The sequence below is a fragment of the Pichia kudriavzevii genome, chromosome 3, assembly GCF_003054445.1.
Source record: "Pichia kudriavzevii chromosome 3, complete sequence".
In the NCBI taxonomy this organism is placed as follows: Eukaryota; Fungi; Ascomycota; class Pichiomycetes; order Pichiales; family Pichiaceae; genus Pichia; species Pichia kudriavzevii.
In genome coordinates this window covers 1,889,590-1,905,575 of record NC_042508.1, presented here as the reverse complement: position 1 = coordinate 1,905,575, position 15,986 = coordinate 1,889,590, and the positions used below count along the sequence as shown (strand labels likewise).

Here is a 15,986-nt window from a genome sequence, read left to right as displayed (position 1 = left end):
CCAAATTTTTTATTCTCTCGAAAACCATTTCCTATTAAACTTTACTAGCATAACGCATGATGATTATGTCCGGAGTTGCTGAACTTTCTATTGTATTGAGATTTTGGCAACCAAAAACACTCAACATTTTCGAGTCAAATAATTCTGTCTATTCCTGGCTCTTAGGAATTTTTCTTGGCACCGTCAACTCTGAAATTGCAAGACTAATAACAAAGAAGAACTTTAGGATGTTAAGTCAAAAAGGAAAAAAAAAGTGATTAATTAGTAAAAGGATATACATAATGTATTTTCATATGTAGGCCGGAAATCTATTTGTTTGATTAGTTAAGTTAACGCAAAAAGTAGTTGTATTTACCGCTCTGTCTACGGGAATCTTCTTCACCGCTTGCCGGGAAGTTCCATCTAAGTTCAATATCCAGTTCTCTATTATTGAACTCGTTAGGTCTACTTGCCAAGGAACCGGTGATCTCTTCACCCTTTTTAACATCCAAAACTTGATCAAGGTAGAAAACAGTTTGTTTCCAATGTGTGTATGGAGCATGGGCGCCTGTTGAAAAAGTGACTACGTTTTCCGGTTTATCACTTGGGAAGGAGCAATCAAACCACGCTAATAAAGCATGGATCTTATCATCCCTTGTTGCCTTCAACTTGAATTTCCTCTCAAACGCCAAATCTTCAATCTTGACCGTATTCAAATCAAACTCAATCAATTCGTAGTGACCCGTAACTACACTGCCATTATCAACGGTATCCACTAATGGTTCGCTCATTGCAACCTTCAAGAATGGCGTGTAGTCAAAGCCGTATAGTTGCATTGGGTCTTCCCAGAAATGGATCTTCTCATTCTTATACTCCTCGTCTTCAACCATTGCAACATGAATAGTTGCCTTGTCAGGAAACAAAAGACCACCCTCTTTCAAATAAAGATCTCTTGCAACTAAAACTGTGTCTAGCATGGATTCATAGAGTAAAAAGTATCCCATCCACTCACTTATAATGATATCAACTTCCTTATATGGTAGCTTGACATCTTCAAGTTTACCCTTGAACAGGGTAATTTTATCGGAGAAACCATTCAAATCAATGACCTTTTCGGCCATTTCGATGATGTTGGACATATCGACCGCTAAAACATGCTTTGCACCTGCTTGTGCTGCAAACATCGATAAAACACCAGTACCACAGCCAACATCAAGAACAATCTTGTCCTTGAACAAATGCTTGTTCTTCATAATCGCATTCCTGTATGACAGTGTTCTCACTCTGTCTTTCAACATTTCCTCATGAATACCAAAATGGTCATAAGATGAAAAATAATGTTGTTCTGAAAATGCTAGAGATTTCTTATCTGTTGCAGAAGATTGTATATTTTCTGTGGTCATTGAGTCTTAAAATTAAGTTTTCTCTATTAGCGTGAAGTAAAAAAGAGCCTTGCTGTACTGGAGAATAGTACTAAAAACACAAAATTTATAAAAAAACACATAGACGTTTAAAAAAAGTGTTGCAAAAAAATTTGCTGCACACTGATTTTTTCATGTTCATATTGATTTTTCTGCAAACGTCTACTACAATGAGAAATTTGTGTGCATGTATAATTTTTTTTTCACAATTTTAAAGTGCGGTAAGTAATCCTTTGCTGGTTAGATGGTCCAAGCCCCGTATTGTATTACCAATTCTATGAGAGTGAAGGCTGCATCATCTTGGTGACCAGTAAATTAAACCAAAATGACAGGATCGCAGGGGACTCCAAGTACGACGGCGAGCCAGGCCGCCATTGCAGCCGCAGCTCTCTTTACATCGCATCCTGCCCCTTCATCAACTAATAATGCTAACAAGGTCCCCAGCATCAATGGCAGCGCCGATAATAAACAGCTTGGAAGACAAGAAAATACGATTAGAACATCCAAATTACACAAAATGAGGACAACAGTAAGCAGAAATCAACCATCCATGAGGCCACTTCAAACATCATCATCAGTAGATAATTTACATGCAGATAAAGCCAATGGGTCAAGAGATTATTCTATTTATAATACACCAACCTCCCAAGTGCCTCAATCAGCAACATCGATATCGAGTAAAAATAACAAGTGGAATGATATAAACAATAGCTCTTCTTCCACTGCTCTGGCGGCTGCATCGTCAATTGCAAAGAGAAATCCAGAGATGATTATATCTAACGCAACTTCGCCAAAGTTGTTGAGGAAGCAAAGGGTTCGGAAACCCCCATTAGTTCCACAAACTACAAATCCAACGATAATAGCAAATCACTTACTCCAATCAGAAGTTTCCTTACAAGCGCCGACATCAATTGTTTCTACTCCTTCTTCTAGCCCCAAATCACTGTCTAATGACAGTAATATTATACCTTCTCACTATCCAATATCTACGACACAAATACCCAGCCACATCAAGAAGCTCGACTTGAATACCTCTGTCATTTCAGTTGATCCACCAATGCCTAGTGCAACTACTGCTCCTGACAACACAGCACCGAATCAAAGGCTAAGGAATTCCATGGGTACTAGTAATTCAATTTACCAACAGCAGTCAGCAAATGTACCATCACAACAGTTGGTTTTCAGGACTACTTTGAGGGATGATAAAAAGTCGAAAAATAAGAACAGCAAGTCTGGATTCAACGAAAACAAGCCCTGGAAGAACCATGAACGAGAAACTCTGAACATGATCACATCAGACGAGAAAAAACGTTACGAGGGGGTGTTTGCAGCAAACAAATCCTCATACCTTGATCTTGACCCTAGGCTAGTTGACGCTGAAAGTTTGAAATTATCAAATTTTGTAAACACTTATACACCACTAAACGAAAGGATCCACAGTTTGATCGTCTATGAAATCTGGACGAGGTCGAAAATCGATAAGACAACCTTATCCAAGATTTGGTCGTTGGTATTAGATGATCGAAAAAGACGTTGGATAAAAGCAGTTAACAACGGATCAAAAGAATGGTTAGTTGAAATACCGAAGAACCAGATAATGACAAATACGAATGGTTCACGTTCATCTGAGAATGTGCAAGATGACACAAGAGAACAACAAGTTAGCTATAACTTGCTAGACATTGATAGGAATATGTTCGATGATTCGACATTAACATATGAGGAATTCATTGTTGGAATGTGGCTTATAGACCAATGCTTGTATGGTAGAAAGTTACCGAAATCAATACCCGTAACTGTTTGGGAAACAATCGGTATTGATTGGTCCCAGAAATACCAACCACATCATCATCATCATCATCAAAATCTAGTTGGTGACCTGGTAAGCAAGGGCATTAAAACAGGGAAATCTACGAAACGGGAAGTTTTCAAAAAAGTGATTGGTATATAGTTTTATAAGATATAAAATGTTGGCATCTTCAGAACATTTCTTTCATTTTTTTGGGCTTTTTCCTTGTCTTATCGTTTATGCTAACGCACCCATTGGATCATAATATGGCAATACTTTATAATCTTTTGACTTCCAAATATCTGTCAACTTCTTGGATGTAAAAGATTCATTGGTAACTATTTGTAAAACATACTCGTCAAACCAAGCATCTGACATAACAAAGTAACCTTTATGTTGACCATATTCACCCCAAGAGTTTTCAACCTTCCATCTGACTGGTTTACCGTTGACCAAATGAACACCCGTCAAAACCATGGCATGAGTCATTGCTGAAGAACCCGTTAATAATCTCTGCTTTTTGGTTAATTTCATGTCCGTTCCAAAGCCAAGACTATAGTCCCATGATTTAACATCAAGTAAACCTTTCTCAGTATCTTCAAATTTGCCAACGTCTGAGCCAAAAAAAACTGGAACGTTTGCTTGTATCATCGAAATAGCAGCTTGTTTTAGATTTTCAATTGATGTATTGACGTATTCAATAGGTTTACCACCCTCGATATTACCTAACTTATCAACTGTGTACAACCCCTCATCATTTCTTGGATCATGAATCAAGGAGAAATATTCATCAGCTTTAAAGTTTAGTATGTTATTATAAAATTCCAAAGGAGTTGTCTCGATCCTATGAAAGTTACCATGTTTATCCTTGTATTCCCAAACTATATCATCGGTTGGTTTTGGTGGGATGCCCAAGGTCAACGACAGAATGGTATGGATTTCCTTCAACATGGACTTCAAAACATTTGGAATCTCCGAGCTGAAGGAGCTACCAAGCTTCTCAAATTTAGCTGATTCTTGCCTTTTCAAGTTTCTTAATACAATGGCAAATTCTCTCAATTTGTTATTTACAAAATAATTCAATCTACCCGAATTGATTGAAGATGCAGAATCTGGATAGGTTGACTTTGGAACTAAACCATAACCATTTACTAGGTTAACAATCATATCCCATTGTCCACCATCGTTCTCAGGTAATTGTAGTAAAAACTGGATATATCTTGAATCGAGATCTTCATTGTAGGACTCCAGAACTCTATTCAAAAACCAATTCGACTTTTCTAATTTATCATAAAAGAATAGATAATTTTGAGAAAATTCAAAATCATCTAAATTATAGGAGTTTTTGATGAATTCCTTAAACACATTTGTCGATGCAAACAACCAACATCTACCAGAGGATTTCTGGTTTGTGATTGGCTTACCTTCAAACTTAACGTTGTAGTTGAACAAGTCAATGTTATTCTCCGCAATTGATTGTGTATTAGCAATAATCTTATCGATATCATTGCCAGTCATACAATTCAATGCCAACTTCTTAGTTGGGTCGTTCAGAATCTCCTCATTCCACTTACCCAAATTTTCTTGCGATAATAGTTTCATACCTGTAGTACTTGCTTGTTCGTCTCCTCTAGTCTCATCGACTAACAACGATTGCAATTTCAAGACCAACTCATCATCGGCATCCGATGCGGAGTTGACTATGGTGTAGGTAGGTTTATTTTTGCTTGGCTTGGACGTGTTTTGACCCATGTTTGTACTTGTAATTTCAAACTAAGAAAAGAAGCTTGTGTCCAAAAATGTGGCTAATCCATTACAGTAGATTATCCTCATATACTGATAAGAAATTGATAAAGCGGTCATCTTACTCCTGAGACCCACCTATTTGGTGTACGGATCATAAAACAAAGCGGGAAAAAGTTGGAGTTTTCCCTTTAAGGAAACTACAAAAGTATTTTTTTGTAATTTTTTGTGTATGGTGAAATTATTCTGATAATTTGTGAAGATTTTTTTTGGACTTTTTCTATTATATTTCAGAACCCGTTAATTGGTAACAAGCGTAGCAAATAAAACATAGTTGAGAATGTCTGGACTATTTGCTAAACCTACTGTGATCGATAACGAAAAGCTGGTTGCTGAAAAGCAGAGAACGATTGTTCAAATCAAGAAGAAGGAAAGAAAGCAAAAGAAAAGAGACGAAAGGAAAGCAGCAAAAAATGGTGATGATGCTTCGAACAATGACAATGGTACAGCAGATCAGAATGTAGCAGATAAAGAGCACCCTGAACATAGAGAGAAAGTTGGTGAGAAAATGGACCTTGACGATGATGATGGGGCATTGGAAGATAAGTACATGTCTAAATTAGTAGTATCTGAAGCTGAAGAGTCAGGAGATGAAGAATCTGAGAATGAAGAATCTGAAGATTCTGATGATGAAGCTCAAGTTGGTGAAGCAGGTTGTTCCGATGAGGAGGGCGTTGAAGATGCAACAATGGAAGAATCTACGGAGTCTGCAGAAACTGCAAATGGTAAACCAACGAAAACTAAGACAACTGCGGCTCAAGTCCTTGATTTAAAGGATAAGGAGTTTGAAAAGGCGGAACGGACTATTTTTATTGGCAATGTGCCATCGATTATTATATCAAGTAAGAGGGAAACTAAAGATTTCAAGAATTTCATCAATAAAAGTTTGGAATGTCCTGAAAATACAAGTTTGATTGAGTCTGTGAGGTTCAGGTCTTTGCATTCTACAACAACTGCGCCACGTAAAGTTGCATATATATCCAAAGAGGTTGATCTTGAAAACGTCATGAATGCATATGTTGTCTTCAAGAGTAAGGATGTATCACTCAAAGCAAAAAAACTCAACGGTGTTGTTTACAGAGATCATCATTTAAGAATTGATCATTTAACACACCCAGCCAAAAAGGATAATAAACTATCAATTTTTGTTGGTAATTTAGATTTTCAAGAAAAGGAAGAAACATTATGGAAGTACTTCAATGATAAGTTAATCGAGAAGAAAGATAAGAAAGACACGAAAAATGTCATTGAAAATGTACGAATTGTTAGGGATTCCAAAACTTCATTTGGTAAAGGTTTTGCTATTATTCAATTTATTGACACCAATTATGTCACAAAATCGCTATTATTAAACGGTAAGAAAATGGGAAAAAGAACACTGAGAATCACAAGAAGTAAAAAAATCATGCGTAATAATGATGATATGCGTAAGAAATTTTCCAAATTAAATGATCAACAAAAGACTGTTGTTGGAAGGGCCAAACAATTGGGTAAGGGTGATCGTAAAACATTGGGTAAATTGGTTGTCGAAGGTGAACGTGCCGTCAAGGGTAAGACTGTGCTAGGGCGTAATGGAGTTGTCAAACAAAGACATGGTGCAAGAAAGGAGAGGAGGGCAGCCGATGCAAGGGTCACCAAAAGAAGTCAGGCCTTTAAGGAGAAGCTAGCTGCTGAAGCTTCATCTAAGAACAAGAAGAAGTAGTTAGCAATTTATAATTTCTGTAGAAAAGAACAAAACAATTAGATCATGTCTTGTATGGAGTATTGTGTTTGAATAACGCAGAATAAGTATCTGAGATTGAGGAAGTTTTTTTTTTTTCTCCTGTTTACCTTGGTGCGAGTGTTGATAATTGAAAAGGCTTTTCCCAGATTGGGATGATCTCTAATCTTTCACAGGTGCATCACCAATACAAGAATAACACCAAACAATGGAACCACCTTCAATGTTGCAGCACAAGGAGCTTCCCTCAAGCGATGCAGAAACAGACCGTATGGAAGGGATCGATGAACGAGAGAGTCAGCTTGAACAGTTAGCTGAGGCGCAAGAGAACAAAAGAAAGAGAAATTCGGAAAGTGATGATGTAGCTGGAAAAAAGGCCAAAGTAGAAGACCAGAAGGAAACGGATGGGACTGAAGAGAACAAAGAGCCAGAGGGAAGATGCTCTGGAAAAGATTCTGCCCAAATAGAAGTAAAACATGAAAAAACGTACATCCAAGGAGGTGCTGATAACAATGAACAAACAAGTGTAGAAGAAGGGAAACATGAAAACAAAAAGCAAATTGAAGACGGAACAGCCAAAAAGGAAGAAGAAGTTGCTGCTGATGGCAATGATGAAGAGGAAGAGGAGGAAGAGGAGGAAGATGGTGATGACGATGAGGAAGGTGAAGGGGGAAGAAAAGGAGCAGAAGGAGAACTGCAAAATAACGTAAAAGAACGGGACAATGACGCAAATGAACATCAAGTGGAGAGGAAAAACAAAGGACTTGAGGAGAGAGAGATGAATCGGGTCAATGCAGTTAATGATTTGAAAGAGATTGAAATCCTATTTGCACAGCTGAAGGATAAACTCTATGAGACACAACTGACAAAGCTTGAGTTCGAATTAAAATTGTGTGAGAATAACCAACATCCAGAACTATTAGACTACATGAGAATGATTGATGAGGATTTCAAAAAGAAAACAGAGAGGTTAATGAACCTGCAAAAATATCAATTGAAAACATTAGATAACCAAACTAGAGCAACAAGGGTTGCAATTCATCAACAATTCATGAAGCTACGACAAGATATCAAACAAGAAGAAGTTGTGAAAATTACTACCGATTGGTACGACATCAATAAGGAGAGAAGAGTTTTGGACATGCAAGCCATGGGATTACCTGAGTATTATCAGTACAACAGGAGCATCAATAGCTACAACATTCAGCAATATATACCATCTCTAATAAATCAAAGGAATTCAACGTACAGAGAGCTTGCTAAAATACAGGGACTCATCAACTACAAGGAGATGTTTCCAAGTTCCTTGAATAACCTAAAGGGATGCACGAGAGATGAGCTTGACGAAGATTTGAAGGATTTAGGGCTATTTAAAAACGGCACCGCCAAAAAAAACTCAGCCACAGACAATAGTGTATAGCAACTAACTTATACAATATAGTGCAATGTCATATAACGTTCTACTTTATAATCTTAATATGACCAAGATAATGATGTTACTTTTTTTTTTTGAAATTTTAATTATTGTTTAGTGAGAATTTATACAAATATGAAAAGAGGTGAATAAACACAATTAGTATAATCTTAACTTGGAACCAGTAGAAGCCTTACCGTGTTGGACTGGGTTGTAAGTAATGGAGAATTCACCTAAGTAGTGACCAACCATTTCTGGCTTGATTTCAACAGTGTTGAAAACCTTACCGTTGTAGATACCGACAACTGAACCAATCATTTCTGGAACAACAATCATGTTTCTTAAGTGGGTCTTGACAACAGCTGGCTTTTCGTTAGCTGGAGCGTTAACCTTTGCCTTTCTCAACTTGTTGATCAAGTGCATTGGCTTGGTACCTAAACCTCTGGAGAATCTTCTTCTGACTCTAGCATCACATAACTTTGCAAAGTCTTCAGTGGATAATTCGAGTAATTGGTCAAGTTCAACACCCTTGAAAGAGAATGACTTGAAGGATCTCTTCTTTCTTTGTTCAGCTAAATTAATATTAAGAGAAAATAAAATGTTAGTAATCTGCACAAATGTAAAAGTGAGTCGGCCTTCTCTCTAAAGTGAAAGGAAATAACTTGTGAAACCTTCTTGTCAATTTGTTCCCCTAACAAATTGCCCATTCTAATTCCGTTTCTCCTTTTGAAAACATAGACATTGATTGTTTAGCCAATGGCCTCTGACCCATTCCAATATTCTGTACACAAATGACTACGCATCTAAAACTTTCTCAAGCTCATTGGAGCGCAATACATGTAGCTTAGTCCTTCTATACATAAAGAAACTTCACAAAAATGAAATAATCAGTTCTTCTTATTCCGTCTGTTTGAATTTCAGGTATCCTCCATTGATTATATTTTCCCCTTATTGTGTGAATATCAACCTCTTCGCTTTGGCAAGGAGATGAGCCGATGTAAAGCAGAATATTCTCTGTAGTGTTGATGTACATACTAGTAGACATGATTAACGGTTGATTCAAGAAGACGATGAAAACTCAATAAACTAGGTACTATTGATTACTCTTTGATGTATTCAACCTCTTTCTTCCTCTAGACGTAAAAAAAAAAATCACAGAATACACCCATTCCTCCTTCTCCCACTGCTGGCCGCCAATTCCCATTCTCCCCAGTTCCCATTCTTCTAAATTTCTCGCAATTCCCACGAGGCGAGCGGCGAGGTGGATTCTTCTTCCCACAAACTATTTCCTGACTATAACCCAGCAGAGACGCGGAGCCACCTGCGCACCGCACGTCTAACGGCCTACTGGCCTCAATGCGGCATTCCCCCCTCGCACCGCACTACAGATATTTTTATGAATATAGTAGAGGAAGGAAATTGTGAGCGAACAGTGGACGAATGGACGGGTAGATGAAATTCTCGTTAAGTTTCCAGAATGTGTTTGAAGTAATCCATAGTCTTCATAGGGAAGAGCCTTATAACCAAGAATCAACAAGTATGTACAAGACACACAAACACACAAACACGTTAGATGAGTGTTTCAGATGTTAGGCGAAATAGTTTGACCATCGATATGCGCTATAAGAGTTGACAAGAGGAGACATTAGTTTCCGTTTTGTTGAATAACATCACCACCGCTATCATCACTATAACCACCATTATCATTAGAGACGATACAGAATAGCGGAACAAGATGACAGAACTTTGAAACATGGTGAATCGTCTCGTATTATGTCTATTTTAATTACATTGGATCAAAATTGACGATGCTGTTAAATAAGATGTAGTTTACATACTTTAACAATTTTCAAGATTAGAACAAGCATATCTAAGATGACAAGACTATTGTCGCAACTACCATTTGATGAACCAGATTTGTCGCTGACGAATGTTGTACTAACAAACTCCTTCTCATTACTTTATATTGCTACAGTGAAGTATCTTGCTGCTTACTTACTCTTAGTCAATGCTGGTAAAACCGCACCATCTGCTGCAGATGTTACCTCTGTCTTATCATCTGTCGGTATCGAAGTTGAATCCGACAAGTTAGACAAGTTAATCTCCGAATTAGAAGGTAAGTCCGTCGAAGAGTTGATTGCTGAAGGTACTGAAAAGATGGCTTCTGCTCCAGGTGCAGCAGCTGCTCCAGCTTCTGGTGCAGGTGCTTCCACCGAATCTGCTGCAGCAGAAGAAGTTGAAGAAGAAAAGGAAGAATCCGATGATGACATGGGTTTCGGTTTATTCGATTAGGTTTGTCTGTGGAATATAAACTCCTAACTAAGTACATCTTTATAAATTCCATTTTATGTCTCTTCTAATAAAATAATCATTTTAGTAAGTAATAGTCATGGAAAATATGATTAGCTCTACTACCTTTCCATTTCTGTGTTTGTCAACATATGCCTTCTTTTTTTTTATCGTGTTTAACACAGAAAAGGGGTAAACATTGAGAAAGGTCAAAAAAAATAACCCCAAGGAGGCTCATCTTATAAAGAACTCGCTTGCTACCGTCTGTACTCTGTCTTGATTTACATCAGTTTCATGTCAGACAGGCTAACCGTCATAGCATCGAAAGACATGTCGATCCTTAAAGATTGGCAACGTGTCCAGCACTCGAGAATGGGTCTCCAATTATCTCGTCTCTTTAATGTGGTCCCCCATTTATTGTCCAGTCACGGTATAGGCTACCCTTTCCAAGGTATTTTCTTTCTCTTAAAGAATGCCAAACAGTTATTGCCGATTTTCCTTTCGGTTGTTATTTATTATACTCTTCTCCATTTCTACATTCACACAATGTTATATGTAACACCATTGCCATGGAACTTGGCCATTTCAACCTTGTCTGTTGGACCGCGGGGAGTGCAAATAGCATGCTGACAAACCTTCCAACAATTCCCTTCTTTAAACAACTACATTTTCAAAAATTACATACTTGAGGGAAAACTCAACAAATCATTTGACACTACCCTATCCCTAACGGGATTGGATACAGTCGTTATTCCTGGTAAATTGAAGGAATTGGTCTCACAGACAATGGGAGCACAGATAATGGAAATCAACCCTCTGAATGCCTTTTTTCTTTTTTCTTTTTTCTTTCCCACTCTTTTGTACGAGTCAATGATTGGTGTCATTCCTATATTTAGATGCATAGCATCTCAATATAACAGTGCTTTACGCGCTGCAGAGAACACACAATTGAGAATGTGAAGTATTGACGAGCAAACGGCGACGCCAACGTCGTTACCAAGTAAGAGAAAATGGGGCACAACTCCTTCTCTTTGGCACCGTCTGCCAACTCGTAGAGTGGATCCCCCCTGTTGGTCTTTGTTTCCTCTTCACTGACACTATTGGTGCAGCCCTCTTAACTAGCAACTGCTATAAGAGAGGGTCTAGTGTTGCCGCGTAGAGAGGGAAGATCTTTCCGCGGTTAGCCAATAAGATGATAGGATGCTATTAAAAGGGTCTTTTCCCAGGGAAATACAAAGACTTTCTCCGGCATAGTAAGTTGTCATTGCTAACGAACCAAATAGCACAAGTATAAACCATCTCATATTCCATTCCATGTTCCAAGTACACGGTCTCTCTTGGATAAAAAAAGTGTTTTCCCCTTATACTTGAGTTGTACAGTCTCCGTTATCGGGATACAGATCCTGATAAGTAAGATAATTTTTTCACTTTTTTTTTTTTTTTTCCTTTTGAATCTCAACCGTTAGTTTTCCAACTTTTCTTTTTACGTCTCCATGTGCAGTTTGTCTCACCTAGGTCTCTCTTTTCCCTCTTGCTTTTAAAACCATACTATTAGCTAACCTACCATGTCGTTTGTTGTCTCCGAACATAAGAGAAATTTTTTGCATGAACTCCCAAAATGTGAACATCATGTTCACTTAGAAGGTACCTTATCACCAGAACTTTTATTTCAGCTATCTGAAAGAAACGGTATTGAATTACCAGAGTCATTTCCTAAAAACGTTGAGCTCTGTAATGAAAGATATAACAACTTTGCAGATTTGCAAGATTTCCTTGACCACTATTACGTTGGAATGTCTGTTTTAATCAACGAACAAGATTTTGAAGATTTGGCCTTTGCATATTTTGTCAAGGCCAAAAACGATGGTTTACATCATACTGAAGCTTTCTTTGATCCTCAGGGACATGTTGAGAGAGGCATTCCAATTGAAACTGTTGTTAATGGGCTAAACAAAGCATGCCAAAGAGCTCAAAGTGAATTGAATATTTCAACTAAATTAATTATGTGTTTACTTAGACACTTACCATCACATGATGGTATCAAAACAATTGAATCTGCTAAACCATTCTACGATCAAGGTATAATTCACGGTTTAGGATTAGACTCGAGTGAGAAGCCTTTCCCACCAGAACTGTTTATTGACTGCTATAAACTAATCAAAGATAATCATCCACATGCTGGATTAACTGCACATGCCGGTGAGGAGGCGGATCCTTCATTTATTACAAACTCATTGGACTTATTGAACGTCACTAGAATTGATCACGGTGTTCAAAGTCAAAGGGATGAAGAGCTGTTGAAAAGATTAGCTAAGGAAAAGACAATGTTGACTGTCTGTCCATTGTCAAATGTGAAATTACAAGTCGTTAAAGATGTTAAAGAACTACCTATAAAGAAATTTCTCGAATTTGGTGTCCCCTTCAGTATCAATTCCGATGATCCTGCATACTTTGGTGGCTATATTCTGGACAACTATTTGGCTGTCGAATCGAGATTCCAATTAACTGGAGAAGACTGGGTCACTATTGCTAAGAATGGTGTAGATGGTTCTTGGATTGACGAGGAGAGAAAGAGGGAGCTACATGACGAAATCGATAGAGTGTTCAACAAGTACAGAGACCTCATTTAATCTACGCTGTTTAACCTCCTTCTATATAGAGTGTAGTTGAGTGTGAAGCTATACTGATATTGTAAAGTAAAATAAGTTTCTGTAATAATGAAAAAAAAAAAAAAAAAATACAACTCAACAATAAGAAAACTTGGAAACTGGGACAAACTATCCCGCCTATATATTTTATGAAACGCGTCGAGGAGGCATGCAAGTAAACAAAATCAAAGTCTTCTCTTAGAGGGGGGGGGAAAAAGCTGAGCATCCAGTTGACTTGTCCTCTTTGACTTATTCTCCTGAGTATTAACAAGCAACATGGTGTCAACTATCGATCTACTGGAACAAGGATTAGGTCGTACAAGAACATTTGACGTGATTTCTGATTCGACCAATCCTGACGACGTGTTTTCGTTTTTGTGTCAAGATGTGGATGCTACTGTAGACAGTGACACTTTGTATAATTCATTTGATGTGAGTAATAGACTGGATGGATATGTGCAAAGACTGGAAGATGTTGTTGTTAATAAGAGCATAGCGTATGAAGGAGAAATAGAGAGAGCAATTGGCAACTCTGTGGAGCTGAATATCCTGGTTGAAAGGAGCCTGCTCGAATACGAATTGAAGCTCGGGAGTGATGAAAGAACCCCACGCAGGGTGATCGGTGTCGAAGAACTGGTAAAGGGGCTAGATGGTGAATCGGAGATCACTGCAATGGCATTAGTGGAACATTACGTTGAGCTCATGAAGCTTGGGAATATTACAGAGATCTCAAGCATCACCAACAGTAGTTTGAACAAGGAACTAATCAGGAGTAACGATAAGATGATGGATGAGTTGATAAGTACGTTGTTGTCTATAGCTGTTGAGAAAAATATCCAACTGCCGTCGGCGGATATATATAAAATGAACGAGATTGATGGGCGTACAAAATGGTTCAAAGAATGTATTTTAAAAGTTGTCAATACAGGCAATATGGGAAGTCTTGAACAAAGCAATAGGTCATATTTCGATGAAAGTGATGCTAGTCTCTCCCAGGTTAATTATCCTGTGAACAAAGTCAATAACGACGACGACAACAACAACACCAATAGCAACACGGCTTTGAAAGATTTACAGTTTGCCCATGCATATTTGACAAAGAAATACCAAGAAGACTTAAATCAGAGCAACCAATATGTCAATGAGCTCATACGGAAATACCAGAAATGCGAAGAGCTTTTGAAAAGCAGTAACAAGGAATTGGAGAAAAATACAAACAGGTTGATTGAAGCTGAATTAAAGAATGCAGAACTGCAACGTAAATTAGAGGAACGAACAAACGAGGTGCATTCGTTGATGATGAGCAACAACCTCTTACGAGTAGATCAGCTGGGCAACAACTCCAGTGCATTGGTGATGTCTCCGCCTACAAGCATCGAGTCGCCAGACAACCTTGTGCTGGCAGAGTCCCCCCTATTCTCCTCGTCTGCTTCCAATATGCCCAACGGAGATACTCCGAGTGTGAGAATCCTACGCACAGAGTTTAAGAAGCTTGTTGAGCAAATCAATTCAAGGTTTGAGAAGGAAATACACCAACTGAGGATGGAATAACTCTGAACAAATACTGTATACCAACTACAGGTGAACAGAAACTACCGGGTGATAGCCAGCTGTCGAATAAGAACAGCAATAATGTTGTGATAGTTGGGACAATTCGAGCTACAACTGTTTTTTTTTCCACTTCCGTTCTTAGAATTTCACTATTGTATAGACCCCCGGACACTTTTTTTGGTTGTACTCTATTGTGCTTCTGTGTACTACATTGGACTGATCCAAGCTGTATTATAATAAATTGATCCAGATCAACTTACATTGGTGACATACTAATAGTTGCCCCAAGATGACTGCCTTTTCTTCACAGTTGGAAGACATTGCCAGGATATCACACCTTCTCCAAGAGAAAAAGTTCATCCGAAGTACCCGGCGACACAGGCCACAGCACGCCCAGCAACAGTACCATGACCACCAGGAGCTTCGACAGCAACAGGGAGGGTACAAGAGTCATTGCAGCTATCACTCTGCTTCACAGAAGATGACTCGGTCCACATGAGGGGGAAGGCCCCTGCAGCAAGAAGTTCTCGGACACACATTGTTATATTGGGCCATCCAAAGATGCTGATATATGGACTCTTCTTGATCATTCCTCCAATTACCGTCTTGATGGTGGCCCTCCTCTTAGAGACAGTTCTCTCTCTATCTCTATCTATCTCTCTCTCTCTCTCTCTCTCTCTCTCTCTCTCTCTCTTGCAGACCTTTCTGGCTCTTTGAAATCTCTACTGCCCCATAAAAATGTGTCCACAACCTGTCTAGTGCAGAAAAGGCCCACTTTGATTTGTTTGTCCTTCCCTTCCCCCGTTTTAAGAGATATATACCTGTACAGATATCATAAAGCAATCCTCCGATCCGTTACATAGTTGTGTCGGAGCAGGAAAGCTCTCACTTATTGTGGCAGAAAACACCACCTGACTGACAGCAACGACCCGTCTCTATTCCTGCTCTTTCCCAGACCTACTGAAAGCCCTCCAACTACAGTGCTACCGTGGGCAGTCTAGGAAATTCCTATATGGTCTTCTTGTACAATAACATATACATACTATCCCCAAACAGGAGTTGCAGAAACAAGCGTCTACATGTTCCCAAGGAAAGCACTTAACGGCAACATACGATAAATAATCTCCACTAGAAACTGAAACGGCTAAGGAACAGGCACCAAGGTTACCCAAATGAATGGACAAGTGATTATCATTGGCAAAAAAGCACACAGAGATACAATGAGAGACCCTTTCCTAATGATCCTGGTCTTTTCTTTTTCCTCTCTTGTTCGTTGCTCGTTTCTCGCTTCCCCGGATCGGAATTTGGATTTGGATTTGGATTTGAGTTTGACGCATTTTCCATACGACTTTATTTAACTGAAAATGTATAC

The 15,986-nt window shown here is 38.5% G+C and overlaps 9 protein-coding genes across 9 annotated transcripts; 6 read left to right on the top strand and 3 right to left on the bottom strand.

The window, feature by feature from the left end:
• Positions 1–329: 329 nt before the first annotated feature.
• C5L36_0C08750 (uncharacterized protein) lies at positions 330–1,382 on the bottom strand (the record flags this gene model as incomplete). Its single annotated transcript, XM_029466580.1, has 1 exon — positions 330–1,382. The coding sequence occupies one exon, from the start codon at positions 1,380–1,382 to the stop codon at positions 330–332; it is 1,053 nt and encodes a 350-aa protein (XP_029322440.1).
• Positions 1,383–1,725: 343 nt separating this feature from the next.
• C5L36_0C08740 (uncharacterized protein) lies at positions 1,726–3,351 on the top strand (the record flags this gene model as incomplete). The annotated part of the gene is made up of 1 exon (XM_029466579.1): positions 1,726–3,351. The coding sequence occupies one exon, from the start codon at positions 1,726–1,728 to the stop codon at positions 3,349–3,351; it is 1,626 nt and encodes a 541-aa protein (XP_029322439.1).
• Positions 3,352–3,426: 75 nt separating this feature from the next.
• C5L36_0C08730 (uncharacterized protein) lies at positions 3,427–4,941 on the bottom strand (the record flags this gene model as incomplete). The annotated part of the gene is made up of 1 exon (XM_029466578.1): positions 3,427–4,941. The coding sequence occupies one exon, from the start codon at positions 4,939–4,941 to the stop codon at positions 3,427–3,429; it is 1,515 nt and encodes a 504-aa protein (XP_029322438.1).
• Positions 4,942–5,272: 331 nt separating this feature from the next.
• Positions 5,273–6,694, top strand: C5L36_0C08720 (uncharacterized protein; the record flags this gene model as incomplete). Its single annotated transcript, XM_029466577.1, has 1 exon — positions 5,273–6,694. The coding sequence occupies one exon, from the start codon at positions 5,273–5,275 to the stop codon at positions 6,692–6,694; it is 1,422 nt and encodes a 473-aa protein (XP_029322437.1).
• Positions 6,695–6,920: 226 nt separating this feature from the next.
• On the top strand, positions 6,921–8,132 carry C5L36_0C08710 (uncharacterized protein; the record flags this gene model as incomplete). The annotated part of the gene is made up of 1 exon (XM_029466576.1): positions 6,921–8,132. The coding sequence occupies one exon, from the start codon at positions 6,921–6,923 to the stop codon at positions 8,130–8,132; it is 1,212 nt and encodes a 403-aa protein (XP_029322436.1).
• Positions 8,133–8,285: 153 nt separating this feature from the next.
• Positions 8,286–9,171, bottom strand: C5L36_0C08700 (uncharacterized protein; the record flags this gene model as incomplete). Its single annotated transcript, XM_029466575.1, has 2 exons — positions 8,286–8,698; positions 9,162–9,171. The coding sequence occupies 2 exons, from the start codon at positions 9,169–9,171 to the stop codon at positions 8,286–8,288; spliced, it is 423 nt and encodes a 140-aa protein (XP_029322435.1).
• Positions 9,172–9,662: 491 nt separating this feature from the next.
• On the top strand, positions 9,663–10,418 carry C5L36_0C08690 (uncharacterized protein; the record flags this gene model as incomplete). Its single annotated transcript, XM_029466574.1, has 2 exons — position 9,663; positions 10,102–10,418. Coding segments are annotated over 2 exons (318 nt in total).
• Positions 10,419–11,980: 1,562 nt separating this feature from the next.
• On the top strand, positions 11,981–13,045 carry C5L36_0C08680 (uncharacterized protein; the record flags this gene model as incomplete). Its single annotated transcript, XM_029466573.1, has 1 exon — positions 11,981–13,045. One exon carries the CDS (start codon positions 11,981–11,983, stop codon positions 13,043–13,045), a length of 1,065 nt encoding a protein of 354 aa, XP_029322433.1.
• Positions 13,046–13,339: 294 nt separating this feature from the next.
• Positions 13,340–14,614, top strand: C5L36_0C08670 (uncharacterized protein; the record flags this gene model as incomplete). Its single annotated transcript, XM_029466572.1, has 1 exon — positions 13,340–14,614. The coding sequence occupies one exon, from the start codon at positions 13,340–13,342 to the stop codon at positions 14,612–14,614; it is 1,275 nt and encodes a 424-aa protein (XP_029322432.1).
• Between the last annotated feature and the right edge of the window lie 1,372 nt (positions 14,615–15,986).